Here is a 16,831-nt window from a genome sequence, read left to right as displayed (position 1 = left end):
CAGAAGTAATGGCGCCATCACTAGATGCAAGGTTTTCGTTTAAGAATTTTAAGTAGTTATAGTTGCACTCATTGTAGAACTAGTAGTTTTAAGAATAAGTTCTGAAATTTTTGCTGCGACCTTATCTAGAACATTTGCCTCTCTATACGCCTGTATATGATCTAAAAACAATACATTAAGTAATAGTTGACCTATGATTGTTATTATAACACTCATACGCTTGTAGTACCTTTTATGCTAGGTTTTGAGGAGGACAAGAAAACTGTTTAATTTCGTGAATTACATTTGAACTTATATGTAAAGTTGACACACAGCTTCTCCTATGCAAGATATTGGCGGTCAAAGATCACAAAAATATGGGTTTCTAAAAATATCTCAATGTGGGTGTTTTGATGTTATTATAATTTCTATAGCGTTTTAGTTTTTACAATTTAAAAATTAAAAAAATGCTGTAAAATATTAAAAGATCAAGTATGTATTACTCTAAATATTTGGATTGTGGCCGTAAATCGAATCTTATATTTGAGCTGTGATACTATCTGAAATAGTGGATGGACAGAAATTGCACTATCGGTCATTGAGCGATTCTGAAACAAAACGTATAACAGTATAAAGGCATATATTAACAGCTTATTAATAACTTAAATAAATATGACATATTTGTTTTCGATACAATCAATTCATATTAAGATCTGAAAATATTAGAGCATTGGAAAATTATTCTCTAAAATTTAAGATATCAAATTCGTATTTTTTGGTCTAATTTTCCTGAGGTATTATTTCGTTACAAACATTTTGGACCAAATATTTTTAAATTTGAAATATTTATTACATACAACTTATTTTGTTGCAAATATTTATACTTTATTTGATCAAATAAAGATGTCTTCACATTATTTGGAATTTAATGAAATATGAGAAGAATGGATATTAGAAAAACAAAATATAAAATTATTTCAATATATTTTACATTTTATATAAAACTTTAAAATTGCTCTTTATTTCCACTTCGTTTTAATACTGTTGTATTTATAAACTGTGGCGTATGATTTATATTTTATTATTTATACGCAGTGTAGTATTCACCTACATTAAACTTCAAATCAAAAATTATACATTTTTATTTAACAGTATTAAAAAAAAAGAAAATGCAATTCATAAGTTTTTTTCAAATTATTTCTTTTACATATTTAACATTATTATTTAAAAAATCTTATACATAATCACCTTCAGTCACAATCACATTAGTATTGACATCAACATTCACAAATTATATTCATAAATCTCTTATAAGACTAGCAATTATTCATTTATAATTTTTTTTACCTTTATAATGTCAGTTGTCACAAATTATGCTTGTATCGGTTTGTGTGTTTAACAAACATGACCAGACGACAACACACAAAACATATTATGTCAGACATCATTTATTATATTGTGAATAACCATAAAAAATTTAAAAGATACGTAACGTATAATATATATACTTATATCTACATACAACAGCATAAGTGGATTACACATTTGTAAATATTGATGCAATATAAAATATTATAGTAGTTTGTGAATGCAAAAAATAAAATATCAAATATATTTTATTTACTTTTTGTATACGTTTTTTTTTCACTCTTGTTAGTACAGGTATTAAGAGGATAATTTTATATCAGTTTAGTTGATTTTTTTGATATCCTCTACATTAAAATTTTACTATGTGATTTTAAAAGATCTTTTTCAAAGCGAATTTTTTAAGTGTCTAAACTATTTCAATTAATACCCATTTTAAGATATTTGTTTTCTCACATTTTAAACAATTTTATTAACTATGCTCTATGTAGAGTACTTCAAATGCTTCAGATTTACATTATAAATGATATTGTAACATGTACAAAACTATTTGTATAAGTTAGTAGACAACAAAAGAAAATTAATTTGACAAAAATTATTCGTAATTTTAAGCACTTAAATAATATCTACAAAATGTCAAATTCTTAAAATACATTTAATACTTAAGTTATCAATTTCTGTTTAAATTTATTTTTACAGTATCCTGCAGTACAGTAACAGTAACAAAATGCCAAGCGGCTTTAAGAACACTACAAGCCTTTCAGTTCTTTCGTCCTACATGCCTGTGTAAAGAGCCTGGCATGGATCCAGATTGCAATCATTTTAGAGATTTTCTATTCGATCATCCTTGTGGATTTGTACTTAAAAAAGGTAAGTTTTACAATTTATTAACAAAAATATGTTTGGAAACACTTAACATCAACTAATGAAATAAATAAATGTTAAAATTTATTTTTTGAAAGTTTCAAACACGTGATTCTGATGCCTTTAAAAACTCACGTGTCTCTTTGCAAACAAAACCTAATAGAAAAAAAAATCCTTAAGATTTCTGTTACTATTCTTTTTGAACAAAAGCCAACTTATTTTTGCAACAAAAAATTGTGTTTTAAGTGTTTTATTGTTTTTTGTTGGCAATAAAAATCTTGTTGCTACTGCTGATGTTATTGTTTGTATACATATTGTTTGTAAAGTGTTTACGTCGCAGGAAATGTTAAAATTATTTAAGAGTTTTCTTTAGAAAAAATATTGTTTGTTTTCCTCTTTTTACCTTTATAGTAAGTTTGAAAAGATTATGAATGAGTTTTAGTTGTCATTTTTAAGGTTTTCATTTAGCAGGTATAAGGAGTGAAATGAAATTAGGTTAAGAGTTTGAAAGTATCTTTATATTTGTTTATTTGGTAAGTGAAAAAGAACAATAAGTATCCCAGGAAAAACTTATATTGAAAAGTAATGAGTTAACCTTATGTTGTTAAGTTAAGTCATTTTCAGATTTTTGTTGGGATGATATATGAAAGTAAGACCGAAAGAAAATTGAGGGCACCCAGTAAAGCAATTTGAAATAAATGTAGTTGGGTTCACTTCGTCAATTCATTAAAAAAAGTTTTGTAAAAGGATTTAATTTCATATACATTTTTTCAAGTCCAATGTTGTCCTACTCTGCCATTTAGATTCTAATAGTGGGTTTAGGTTTATTATAATTGTTAAAATGTTTATTATAATCGTATGTATAGCACTGTGGAAGTAAGTGTATATCTCGAATTATGCTAAATCATTAAACAGATTTTTAGAGGATAGTATTATTTTAAATAAAATATACTACTGTTTTGCATTGTAATTTAAATAAAGCTTCAAAATGTTTATTTATAAAGTACACATTACTAAAATATTAGTAATTTAAATAATTTTCAATTTAATTTAACCTATATTTCCAGCCGAAAGAGATCCATATCCTATAGATGCATTGCCAACATGCAATCATGCCTTATCAGTGTGTCAGCAAGAGAAAAAATGTCTGAAACTTTTCGAAGATTTTAAGGCACATTGTAAAGTTCGAGACAATAAATGTAAAATGGAAAACAGGTAATTTCATTATAACAAAAAACAAAAACTTTAAGAAAATATATTATACACATCCATACATATAATGGCAAACTAAATAACAAGTAAAAATTATTACCCAAAGGAGTCAACAACTTGTGCAAATAACTGTAATAATACTAATAACAACTACTACTAGCAGGACTGTTATTCTGCTATAACTTTTAAGAGTTTTTCATTTATTTGTATAATTTTCAATTGACTGCACCAAAAGCTCTTTCTCTCTATAAGTATAAAGTTCTATATAAACTTACTAAAATAATTGTATAAATGTTATATTTTCCCCTCTTATTTTCAATTATTACAACTATCATTGATAATTACAATTGCTCTAACGATGGCTCAATAATTAATAATTATGGCCATAAGCATATTTTCAAGTGCTGTTGCATGCAATTTTTATATTGGGGAGAAAAACATAAAAATATTATTTTTTTTAACAAAGAAAAAAAAACGTGTTGTACAATATAATCTACAATTCCTAGAAACCCCATAGTAAAACTCATTTATATTGTATGTTTAGTTTTTTTTTAGAGAAAAATTTCTCTTTCTTACTTATGCATTTAAAGTAAACAGCAAACCCAATAGTTTTATTTTAGATGGTTTACCATAAAGTTATATATGTACATACATATATGTTTTCATGTACAGTAGACCAATTAACCCTAAATATATAAAAAACAAGATTATGTTTTTGTTGATCCTCTCAATCTTTGCTTGCTAAATAAAGCTCTTCATTATTTAATTGAAGCTGAATAAAATTTTGAAGAAAACATATATATTTTTTGGACTCTTTATGTATATTTTTTGCACACAGTCCTGCTTATGAACGGACAACACCAAACCTCAAATATTTGCCCAATATTACATCTCCTTAAGAATGGTAAGAATGTCACCATTTTCTAAAGCTTATTTTGGTGCATAGAAAAGTAAATCTACATTGTTCTGATTATGGATTGCAATATACAAATGTAAAGAAGCGTGGCAAGTAAGCGAAAAACCAGTTATAGACGGAGAATAAAAATAAACTATCTGACTATTTTTTTCTTTAGATATGAGAACTTATTTAAGAGTAAAAAAAGGAGCCTTAAAATTTCCCTATGAAAGTTTTTGCCTATCTAGAGAGAGTGGAGAGTTTAAACCGCCGGGAAAATTATATTTTTCGCTCATACACTTTAAGTAACAATTATTAACTCATACACTTGCAACTAATTTCACTTAGTATTAAAAAAACTGAACTTTATAGTCTCTAAGGTATATTGTTGCAGCTAGTAACTAAAGAGTTTTAACTAGAATCATAATGTTATGGTAAAATTTAATACTTATATCTTATATAAGTATACATTATATGTAAAGTATTCATATTCAGAATATTAGGGTTATAATTTTGTTATCAATTTTACATTAACCAAAGTCACGATTTGTTCTACAAAAAAAAAAAATCATAAAAAAACGAATAAGCAATTCCATTTGAAATGCAGGACGAAAAAATGCATTTGTGACTAGTTTTTCTAATGTCAAAATATAAGATAGTTTTTGTATGATAGTAAGATGTTGGCTCTTATACTTAATATAGCATTGAGTATCTCTCGACAAGCGTATGAAAGCTTATTTAAATATTTCCTGGCTTCAATCAGGAAGCCAGTAAATGTAAATAAACTTTAATATTTAGACCACGGATGTACATAAAATTTAAATAACAGCCAGTTATCGTTTTAACAATGCATCGTTGTCATTTCAACAAGGAAGATTTGTCACTTTGACTAAGCTTTTTGTCATTTTCATAATGCATCGCTGTCTTTTCGACAGTGCATCCTTGTCATTTTGGCAACGTGTCTTTCTGTTTGACAACAAATAGTTGTTATTTCGATAACATATCGTTTTCACACCCTATATTAAAAAACAAATATTATGAAACAATGTTCGTAGTTAACCCCTGCCAGTCGTAGATCAAAACTGTGTTTGATTTGATTTGACAACTATCCGTGGATCAAGTTCATTATGGGTTAAAAGCACTCTCTTATTTATTAATACTAAATCTATAAAACAAATTTTCTTACCATTCTTTTTTAACTAAATTTTAACAGATAAACGAAAGACTTCCATAGCCAGTTACTTTATATATTACCCAAAACAACTTATACCCAAAATATACGCTTCAAACAAAGCAATATGTAAATGTTATACCCTACTATGAATGCGATTTAAAATGTACATGCATATGTGTGTAGGTACTTATGTATGTATATATGATTCTTATTGTTTGTTTAAACAATTTTTTATTTAAGTTTTAAATTTTATTAAAAGTCCCTTGAGGTTACTAGTTTGGTTCTTGTAGTGAGTGCTTCCAATACTCGTACCACATTCATATGCAAAAAAAGACCAACATAGAATCAACTTTTAACTATAAAATATTAAGCAGAAAAGTTTATAACTTTTATGATGTTATTGTTTAAGTACTCTTTTGTTTATAAATGTTTAACAAAATATTTGAATCTATTTTTTTTTCTAAAACAATTTAAAATGTAATTTTAAATTATAATTGCAAAAGGAAAGGACAAGTACAAAAGAGTAATGAAGTAGAATTTTAAAGGTATTATTCATAAAAAAATTTTAACTTATAAACGATTTATAAATAAAATTTCATATTGAAATTTTGTTTTATAAAGCTTTTATAGATAAAATGTTGTTTATGAATTAAGGGGTTCAAATATTGTAAAAATTTTAAAATGAATATTATTATTATTATTTTTTTTTTTTGGTTAATTATTGTCTGTTTGGAACTGGAAATTGGACATAAAATCTTAACCTAACAATTATTTTAAAATTCAACATATTAAATTCTATTATTCAAAGTTAGTCACCCTAATTTAAATTTTATATAATTAAGGACAAAGAAATCAAATATTCATTGAAATTTACTTTGCTATTTTTAATAAGTGCATATTTGTTTAAAAATAACATCTTTCTAGCAGAAATGTCAAGTTGTCAACAAAACTGAGATATTATAGAAAAATTTTTATTGAAAATAAAGCAAAATATTTATTTGAAATAATATTTAATACATACATATGTATGTATGGACGAAATCAATAATGTAAATTTATTTAATTTGACTATTTTCAGAGATGCATGTCATGATTCCTGGACAAATCTAAGACTATCACCCATGTTTGGTTGTATATGTCCAAATAATCATATGAAAAAACGCTGTGATCGTATATTTAATATAGTTAATCACAATCCGTGTGTCGGTAAGTTGTTCTCAAGACACTCGATCAACTAGTAATAAAATAAACAAACAATAGACAATTAAAAAAATACTGGAAAAAACAACAACAGAAATTCACAAAAATACACTGAAAGGAATTAAAATATAAAAAAAACTAAATTAATAAAACATAAAAACACTAGAAACATAATTTTATATACAAAAATGAAAAACTAGTAATTATTTATTATTGTTATATTATAATTTTTTATTATATTAAAAAAATTTAAGTTTCCTTATTTTGAGTTATTTACTTTTGATTTTTTAATAATTTTGTATTTATAATTTTATTAATGTTTAATTTAAATTAAATTTTATTTTCTATCACTCGCCTTTAACCAAAAAATAAAAGTAAAATAACAACCTACAAACTTACGCACGCTTCTGCATTTAAACCAAAAAAAGTATAAATTAAAAATTGTGTATATTTTATTTGAAACCAAAAGTAATCTAAATCTTAAAAAAATCCTTGTATTTATTAGTTTAATTAATTAAAAATAACATAAAGCTAAAGACTGTTACCAAGATGTTATAAATATATTCATTAAATCCTTAAATACCAAATAGTAGTGTGTGTGCGTTTCTATCTTTCACCATAATTTTTTCCAAATAAAATAAAAAAACAATTCTCTCGCTCTCTATTCACTATAAACTAATCACCACGAAATTTCTTAATATTAAGAATTTTTTGAAAAAAATCTAAATCTAAGCATTTGCTTCAGTTGTATTTTAAATGTAAATAAAATGTATTGACATAATATTAAAAATCTTAACCAAATTATTTAGGCTGTATATAAGTAAAATAAATAATTGTGGCTTTTTTAACTGCACCATTTGAACGTTGTACAGCAAAACCAGCACCGTTATTCTTATTACAGATTACTATTATTTTATCTAGATAGAAATAATAGTTTTCTTACTAGGGTTAGTTTATTTGCTATGTTACTCACTTTTATACTTTAGTTTAAAAGTTGTATTTTTTCAATTATTTTTTTAATGTTTTTTTATTTAACAGCACTATATATTAAGAAATTTAGCACTTGTATTAATAGTTTTCATCATACAAATTAGTACATTTATAAATTTGTTGCTAAGAAATCAATTTGTGTTGTTTTCATCTCAAGGTGCTACAATTTTTTTTTTTTTTTTTTATAAAAAATTGTAGTAAATTCTCCATTTTTTAATAAGGTCTGCTTCGCAATAAAAATGTACTTGAGAGTAAATATTTGAATATTATTCAAAAGTAATTATTGTTTTAGTTTTAATAACGTGCTAGTTTCATACATATTTTATGGAAAATATTCTAATAGAATGGTATCAGTTATCAAAAGTCATGATAATGATAAGTAAGTTTTTCTTATCTTGACAGTTAGGAAAATATAAAATAATTTGAAATCCCTTCGAAATAATGTTATGTAAAGATGCTCCACAACAAGTTGAATGAATGACAAATATGATCAAAAATCTTTGGTTTTAGAATCATTCAATTAATCGATTGTCAAATCCAGTTCTAAAAGTAACACAAGAATTAATCGAAACAAAACACAAGAATAATACGATTTTTCTGTGATATTTTTATATATGTAAATCCCAAAATCCTAAAAATGTGATGAATCCTTGATGATCTTTGTCTTCTGAGACCTTAATTAAAATCACATACTTATTTCTATATAAAGGACCTATATTAAATAGAATCCATAACGGCATTGCAAAACTGAGAGGTATTACATTAAACATGGCTAATTATACATGGACACTTAGAAATATTATCTTCATATGAAAAAGTCTATGATATTTTATTGTGATTTTCGAAACCAAATCTGTTAATGTTGATTGTCGTAAATACCAAAAATGTGATAATTTATTCATTATATGAAAATAATTAAAATTACCTACATATATAATTTTATTCAAGCAACTTATTTAATAATCTTAATTTATTTTAATTTTTAATTTATTTCCTTATTTACAAAAAACAATAAAAAAATCACTGTAACTCTTATGAGATAGCACCTAATTGGTATGCACATCTACACATACAATAATTTATGCACTCTATAACCTCTACACAAACTATTTTACAAATTAAAAAGCACTCTATTAATTTACCAAAGAAAGTAAAAAAAATAAGAAAAAAAACTCACTTAATTTAAATGCACTCTCTGTACTTAAAAAAGCACCTTATGCACTTTTTTGTCTTATATTTTTTTTCTTTCTCTTCTTCCACAACTTTTATTTTCGTTTTGCTTTATGTCTCGTCAAACCAAAAAACAAACACAACAAAAAATGTTTAATTACAGACAGATTAATATTCTTTCCCAATGGTTTAACGCCAAAGTTGAAACAACAATTTAAACAGGAAAAACTAAAGAAAAAGCAACAAAGACAACAGAGAAAAAAACAAAACCAACAAACAGCCACAGCAAAAACAACATCATTAAAACAGCGACAACAATTACACCACCATCAACAACATCAGCAGCAACAGCAACATTATAATATAAGCCAGCAACATAATTATATACAACAGCAGCAACATCATCGACAATATACTTATACTAGTAGTGGTGGTGAAAGTGAAAATCTTAATAACAATAACAACAATATTGAAAATTTCAATGGGGATTTTCATTATAATGAAAATCGTAAAGATTATATGGAAATAGGTGATGCTGCTAAAGGAAACTTTCCAAATACCAATTACAATGGTGACAATGAAAATGTTGCTATTGGTACTGCAGCTGCTGATGGTGGAAACAATGATGATGACGACGATGATGATTATGGCGATGAGGATGATGATTATGAAGAAAATGATTATGATGATCTAATACGTGCCGAAATCTATTCAAATTATCCTCATTATTTACATCCACCCTCATGGGGTCTGAATAATCCCTTAGTTTTGGCTTCCCATAGTCCTCATACTTACGACGATGATGTTGTTATAGAAATTGGAGAGAATAAACCTACAACTACATCTATAAGTGTGATTAAACATCAGCAGAAACCAGTGCAACAAATATCACCACCTTCAACCATACACCTGGATGATTTAGATCAAAATGTTGACGATGTTGTTGTCGTTGTCGATACTGGCTCACGTTCGCATAAAAATATTGGTGGCATTAGTGTTGGAATTGGCACCATACAGACAACAGGTCTGGGTGCTAATGACATTCATGATATGCATCGACAAACCTATTACACCCATAGTGAAGATATTCTCTATAAACAACATCAGCAGCAACACAAATTTAATAGTCCAGCAAATGTTGCAACCACAACACCATCGTCTACTCTGTATGCAAGTGATATTAATAAACATCAAACAAAAAATATAATGTATGTGTAATGCTAATATATTTACATTTATGTATGTATATTGCTATAGGTGAAAGTTTATGCCATTAGAATAGTATTAAGATGATAAGAAATGCACTAACAATATACACACACCTCAATGCACAAATACTAACAATAGCACAAGCATATAACATGCCGCATACCCATGAATATTTTGCACATCACACTATAAACTTAATTCTATTAAGTATAATTTATTTAATTTTATATGGAAAATTAAAAAAATCTTAGAAATTCCTAAATGTTACTAGTATATTTTTAAAATTTCTGAACATATTTTTATGCAAAATTAAAGAGAAAATGAAGTAACCTATTAAAGTATTTAACATTTTCCACAACTGTCTGAAGTGAGAAAAGAAGAACAATGGAGTTTTTAGTAGAGATAAGATATCTCTAATATTTGGAAACCACAGTTTCCAAAATCTTCTTATAAGTTTCATTATTAATAATATTCAATGGTGTAAGAATCATATAACTAATATATGTATATTTGACTGTGGTGTACTGGATCTTCCTCCAACAATTAATTCGAATTTATACTTTAAAATCTATCAATTTTTCAAATAGTTAGTCGTCTTTAAATTATGTACTATGATATATTTTTTGGCTTTTTTAATAAAACATAAAATTTTGGTATACAAAGTCAATTTGCAGACTGCATCGAAAACGATTAAAAAGTTTTTTTTTTTTTGTCAGCGTTAGATATGACGATATGTATCTTTTATAGCTGATCTCTCTATAGATTAAAAAAATCATAGTGAATTTTTACTAGTTAATGCAAATCTTTAAATTACTTACACAGAATATAAATTCTATTGACACAAAATTTTATTTACATACATATATAGTATTATTCGTAGTAAAAACAATTTATTAACGAAACTGAAATCCCAAAACTATTTGGAAAATTTTAAAATAATTTATTCCTTTGTGGATACTGCAATGCATTTTTTCAATATATTTGATTATGTAGTTCGTATTAAACCACAATATCCGCAAATTGATGTATGTATGTATGTAAATATATATTAATACATAGATAGACATACATATATTTATGAAAATATACCCAGCGGCTAAAAGAGTCAGTAAAAAGGCCTTTCTAAAGGCATTATTATGAAGACACAAGCAGCATGGTCCCTTATGTCAATTCCTTAATTTTAATGTTAAATTTATTAATTATATTTTCCAAATAACTCTGTCTACGTAGTTATTTATATTAAAAGTATTTATATTAAAACATACGAATATATCTAAGTTCTATACACCAAATTTAGCATCAACATTTATTTTATAAAGCTTTTTTAAATTCTTATGAATAAGCCCCTAAAAATGTAATTATAATTTTCTATAGAGACTTTCTACAAAGCCTTCAACTGAAGTACTTCTAATATGTCTTTAACGAAAGAACATTTTATATACGTTAGGATATAAATATTCTATAGAAATATCTTATAAAAGGTCTCCAAAGAAAGATCGTTTAATAGGCCTTTTTAAGTATGCAGCCCTTTAACGATTGAAATTATTTAAATTATGTTACAATAGAGCCTTTAGGAAGGCCAGTTTACTGCCTCTTTTTGTCGCTTGGTATTTATGTTTTCAAATGTAAACATTTACATACATAGGTATGTTTTCACTTCAGAAATAAAATCTATTCGGTGAGTAAATAACATACTCCTATTTTACTTTGGTATTAAAATATAAGTAAACTTAAATACATATGTATACATAGAAATAAATATAAGTATATATTTATTACACATTATATAGAACAGAATATAACATTGAAGAATGACACTTCCGTTAGGTAAATTAGATTAATTATTTATTTTTAAATTATAATAAGATTCTGTTGATATGAAAATGTATAATTTAAATATGTTTGTTATATATAGTACATCAATAACTTAAAAATCCCAGCTATTCCACATTACTGACCGGAACTAGTAAACAACCCAGCAAAAGCTAGTTAATGGGTTGTACTAACATTACTAGTTAATTTTCAACGACTACTACTTAACTACAACTTACTCAACAAGTTTTTTGTGAAATTGCAAATAGTTATTTAACTCCCTGTAACGTAGCAGTACTTGCTTCCAATGTCATCACCATGCTTAATGAAAAGAGGTTTAGCATTTTAACTCATTACATTTCAATGTAAGTTCTCCTTGGGAATATATTACTTCGTAGATTTAAATCGATTAGCATTAAAACTGATGCCTTGCAAAATTGCTGAGTTGAACCTCGTAATTGTCATATATGTATAAATATGTATATGTATATTTTTGTTTTAGTACTTGACTTTTGGGATTACTCATCTAATCTGATTCTATTATGCAATTTAGTGAATACACTAATGTGCTTAGTATATGAATAATTTTGGACACACAAAGGTTGACTAAAATAATTAATTTTCTTTTCAAAAATATCAGTTCGCCACATAATGGGTTCGATATCACCTTAAATGATGATTAATTCAAGTAACTATTTTATTGTTCTTAAATTTTCAGTGTATAAGAAATGCCTTAACTAAAGATTTTTTCAAGCAGAACTTATTTTATTGTTCAAAATGAAATACAACACAGAACTTTTTATCATTCAAAAACTCAGTTTCTTATGACAAAACACTAAAAACCCTAGTATTCTGTTGAAGAGTTAATTATTGACTAAGTTCAGGTTATTACCAAGTTTTTGCTAGATAATTACAGAAATGTTTTTTTAAGTTTTTATTAAAAACCCCTTTATTAAGTTAATCCGAAAGGTATACTTACTTTTATTGATTTAATTTAAATATTCTATTTTTTATAAAAATAATAAATAAACCTTATCATATGAGCAGGAGGGTATGCAATAGTTTCTTACTTAAAAGACGAAAGTGTGAGACAAAATAATCTTAAGTTTGGAAATTATTTTTTTATAATATGACAATACTGCTATGAGACATTTTAAATTCATACCGGAAATACGTGTTAAGTATTATTTGTGAACATGTGGAAATAATGGAATTTTAAAGCAACCGGTAGTAAAATATTTGAAAAACATTAATAAAATGTTTATATATTTAGCACTGGTCAAATGCAACAATGTATATAAGTATATTACTCTACAAAGAACATTTTTGGAATGTCTAAGGTTTTTATTTTCTATAAATACATATAAATAATTAATTTTGCTTATATAAAACTTTGCACAAAGTATAAAAATCTCTCTTTATACAAAAACACCTAAGATTACTAAACTATATATATGTATATGTATGTACATCACTTAAGCACTTTCAACATTATTTTAATAAAGTTCTTATATTGAGTCTCACATTATATTAACGAAACACCAATAAATCACTTTTTTCTCTTTCTGCACTTTAAACTCACTAATAATATACATTTGTGTGTATCTGTGTATTGATTGCTGTATAAATTCACAAATTCACAAAAATTGCAGTAGTTCTAGCACCAAATTGCACAAATATCCTTTTAAAGATGAATTTACCACCGGTAGCGATGTTTATACCCACCGTACCTATGAGGGCGATACAATGGATGATAGAGGTAAGTAGATAATTTGTATAATTTAAAATTGCTATTAAAAAACTGAAACATTCATTTCATGCATTTTAAAATAATGTAACTATTTTTACTTGCACAATTATTATTACAAATTGAAATAATTAAATTTACTTTAGTTATAGGGTAAGAATATTATTTTAGTAATTAGATATGGATTAAGTAAATAAATAATTAAATTAAATAGAATAAGATATTTTTCATAATTATTTATTATAATTCATAAAGAGATAAATTTTTAAAGTCTAGTTAGTGGACTAGTCTAATGACTAGTAAAATATGAACATTTTTTTAATATAGTTTATGGACAAGTCTATGGAATATCTATGAAATGATCTGAATGTCACTGTTTAAAATTTGATAAAAAAAATAATTTGTTTTAACGATAGATATTTTCACATTTTTAAACATATGTATTATTAACTGTTAAAGCTGTACAGGGGTTTTTTCGATCTTAATACACTTTCTTCATGAATTTAATGATCTTAACTTCTGGCATAGTACATGTTTGGTAATTTCCCTTCTCAACAAATAAACAATAAAAAAATCGCTACATTATCAAGAACGATTTTGATGAATTCGAATAAATACGAAATTTCGAAATTCATTATAGTTAAAATTTTATCGTGCTTTAAAATTCATTCTCGATAAAATCTTAACGGTAATGAATTTAATAATTTTGAAGATATTCAAACTCGATTTTTCTTTGTTTGATATTTGTTGACAGATGACCCCTTTTCTAACTTAATTTTAAATATTTAAAGACACATTCGTGTCAAGTGACCCAACTTGACTCCATTTAATTTCGATTGTTTCTGACTGATAATATCCAATAGTACTTTACTTGACACGAAATTGCCCATATGTATAACTGATGATATTTTAAATGATTTTTATATTTACGCATCAAAATATTGGTCGTAGACAAAAAAAATATATCCTGGGACCTTATTAAAGGATCTGTAAATAATTCACCCTTCTCCCATATAAGGTCCCCTTTATTAAAAAAGTTTAACGTTCAAAATTTTGCAGTATATAAGGCCACTTAATAAAATGACTTTAGCATTTTATACCACCCAGCGAAAAAATGATTCAAAAAATTTCAATATTAAATAATATACCTTCCATTTAAAAAATATTTATTATTTTTGATTCTTTGGAAATCAATCTATACATCACTTGCATAAACGGTAAAAAATACTTAGTGCTACTTTTAAAGTTGTGGGCAGTTTAGTGTTGAAATTTGACATCAACAAGTTAATAAGAATATGAATTTATGAACTCATAACTGGCCTAATATTTTCAGTTGGCTAATAATAGTGATGAGATTTAAAACAAACATGTTTTATAGGAATTATAAAGGTTATCTTCAGAAAAATACTTTACCTTAAAAGTGGCTTGATAATGCCGATATAGTGGTAAATAGTCCATAAAGAATTTTATAAAAGAACGTAATTCTCTATAGTAAATTTTAGTTAGATCCGTCCATAATAGACGCTATCCTCCATATAATGTTACCATCCGGAAATAACTTTATTTCTTATGAAATATAAATTTCCGAAAAAAATATTTATTAATGTTTTAAAATATTAACAACTCTTTTTTAATTCAGCATTCTTTGGTTCATATCACTCATATCATATTACTCTGAATTTCGAATACAATTCGACACATATGAGCATCTGAAAATTTTTTTTTTGGATAATTTGATAAGATTCGTAAAGCTGAAAATAATACCCTACACAAAAATTTAATTTCGAATAATTAAAATAAATTTAAATTATTAAATAGAAAATAATTGTTCAATTCACAATCAAGTTGTATATTGTACCTACTAAAGTTTAGTAACAGTGATTGTGAACAGATCTTTGCAGCAAGTCATATGTTTATGTTCACAATGAAAAAAAATCAAAACAAACAATGTCAAAAGATAAAAAATCAAATTAAACTAATTAAGCGAGCAAAATAAACCAAATTAATTTCTTTTTATTTAAAATTCTATTATTTGCATTATTCCACATTTTAAACTAATAAATAAACAGTTTTTAAACTTTATTTTTGTTTTGGCAAACAGCTGTTTGTTTGTAATTTCTGTGTTACCACTTTATCGTTTTTTATGCCAAAATCGATTGAATTTTTTATTTATATGCTGAAATAAACAATTGACAACACTGAACTTTCTTACGACATTAGAAAAACATATGAAAAATTGTCGTAAGAGTTGTATAGAGCTTTTGCATAGAAAATACCAACAATATTGTTATGACTATTGTAGCAGCTGCTGACATACAACGCTACAACATCGATTGTGAATTGAACAAATGTTTCCAAAATATCAGTAATTTAAAATATTAACATATAAAGTTATCAGTAATTTTGTTTGTTTTGCTTTAAACTTTTAATAAATATATACAAACCGCTTGTGCTATTTTAAAATTTAAAATATAGCAAATGGTATGATATTACGATAAAAATGCATATGTGTAAATCTAATAAAGTGGTTTCGATTACATAAAGTTTATTTCATTAAGTCAGACAGGTATGGACTGCATCAAAATCTTATCGATTGAGAAAAAACAATAGTATTTTTGAAATTGATTATTTAATAATAAATTTCAAAATTAATAAAATAAAAAGTTTTTTGTGGCTAATTAATAAACATATGTATGAAGCTTGCTATATAACCCCGGTGGCAAAAGAGCCATCAAAATTTTAACAAATATTTTGTTTATAATATAATACTTATCGAAAAGAAAACCAGTCTAATCAAATTACAGACATATGTACATGTGTATATAAAATATATAAATTAATGCTCATAATCATCAATATTATTACTGCTACTACTATACAACTTGTGCAGAATTATTATTATTTGTAGCTGCTGTGGTTATTGATGTTATGTTCGGTTTTGATATTCGTATCTGCATTTGAAAGAAATAAATTTGTGTATTGACATGCATTCTAAAACTTTAGAAACACACAAAAACCTAGACATGCTACATATGTATATGTATGTATTACATTATGCTCAATGAAATCATAGTCATCATCAACTTTGTCAGCACAGCACCAGTTATGCTGAGTTCTGTGGGATTTAGAAAATTAATATGTAATACGAAGTTGAGTTATAAAAACGCAGAAAAGGTTTCTATGGAAGATATATTACCCATTGTGTTAGCCACAA

The 16,831-nt window shown here is 25.6% G+C and overlaps 1 protein-coding gene across 5 annotated transcripts in view; it reads left to right on the top strand.

Moving 5' to 3' along the window:
• The window catches only part of LOC111674636, a 276,494-nt gene that overhangs the window by 221,611 nt on the left and 38,052 nt on the right, over positions 1 to 16,831 (top strand). For 3 of the 5 annotated variants that reach the window (XM_046947770.1, XM_046947771.1, XM_046947769.1), the window contains 5 exons: positions 2,044 to 2,214; positions 3,276 to 3,423; positions 6,568 to 6,695; positions 9,013 to 10,057; positions 13,523 to 13,629. In XM_046947770.1, coding sequence (XP_046803726.1) covers positions 2,044 to 2,214; positions 3,276 to 3,423; positions 6,568 to 6,695; positions 9,013 to 10,057; positions 13,523 to 13,629 — 1,599 coding nt within the window. The remainder of the gene's footprint in view (positions 1 to 2,043; positions 2,215 to 3,275; positions 3,424 to 6,567; positions 6,696 to 9,012; positions 10,058 to 13,522; positions 13,630 to 16,831) is intronic. The other 2 variants (XM_046947773.1, XM_046947772.1) reach the window with 1 other exon arrangement.

The sequence above is a fragment of the Lucilia cuprina genome, chromosome 4 (assembly GCF_022045245.1).
Source record: "Lucilia cuprina isolate Lc7/37 chromosome 4, ASM2204524v1, whole genome shotgun sequence".
In the NCBI taxonomy this organism is placed as follows: domain Eukaryota; kingdom Metazoa; phylum Arthropoda; class Insecta; order Diptera; family Calliphoridae; genus Lucilia; species Lucilia cuprina.
This window is presented reverse-complemented; position numbering and strand designations above follow the sequence as displayed.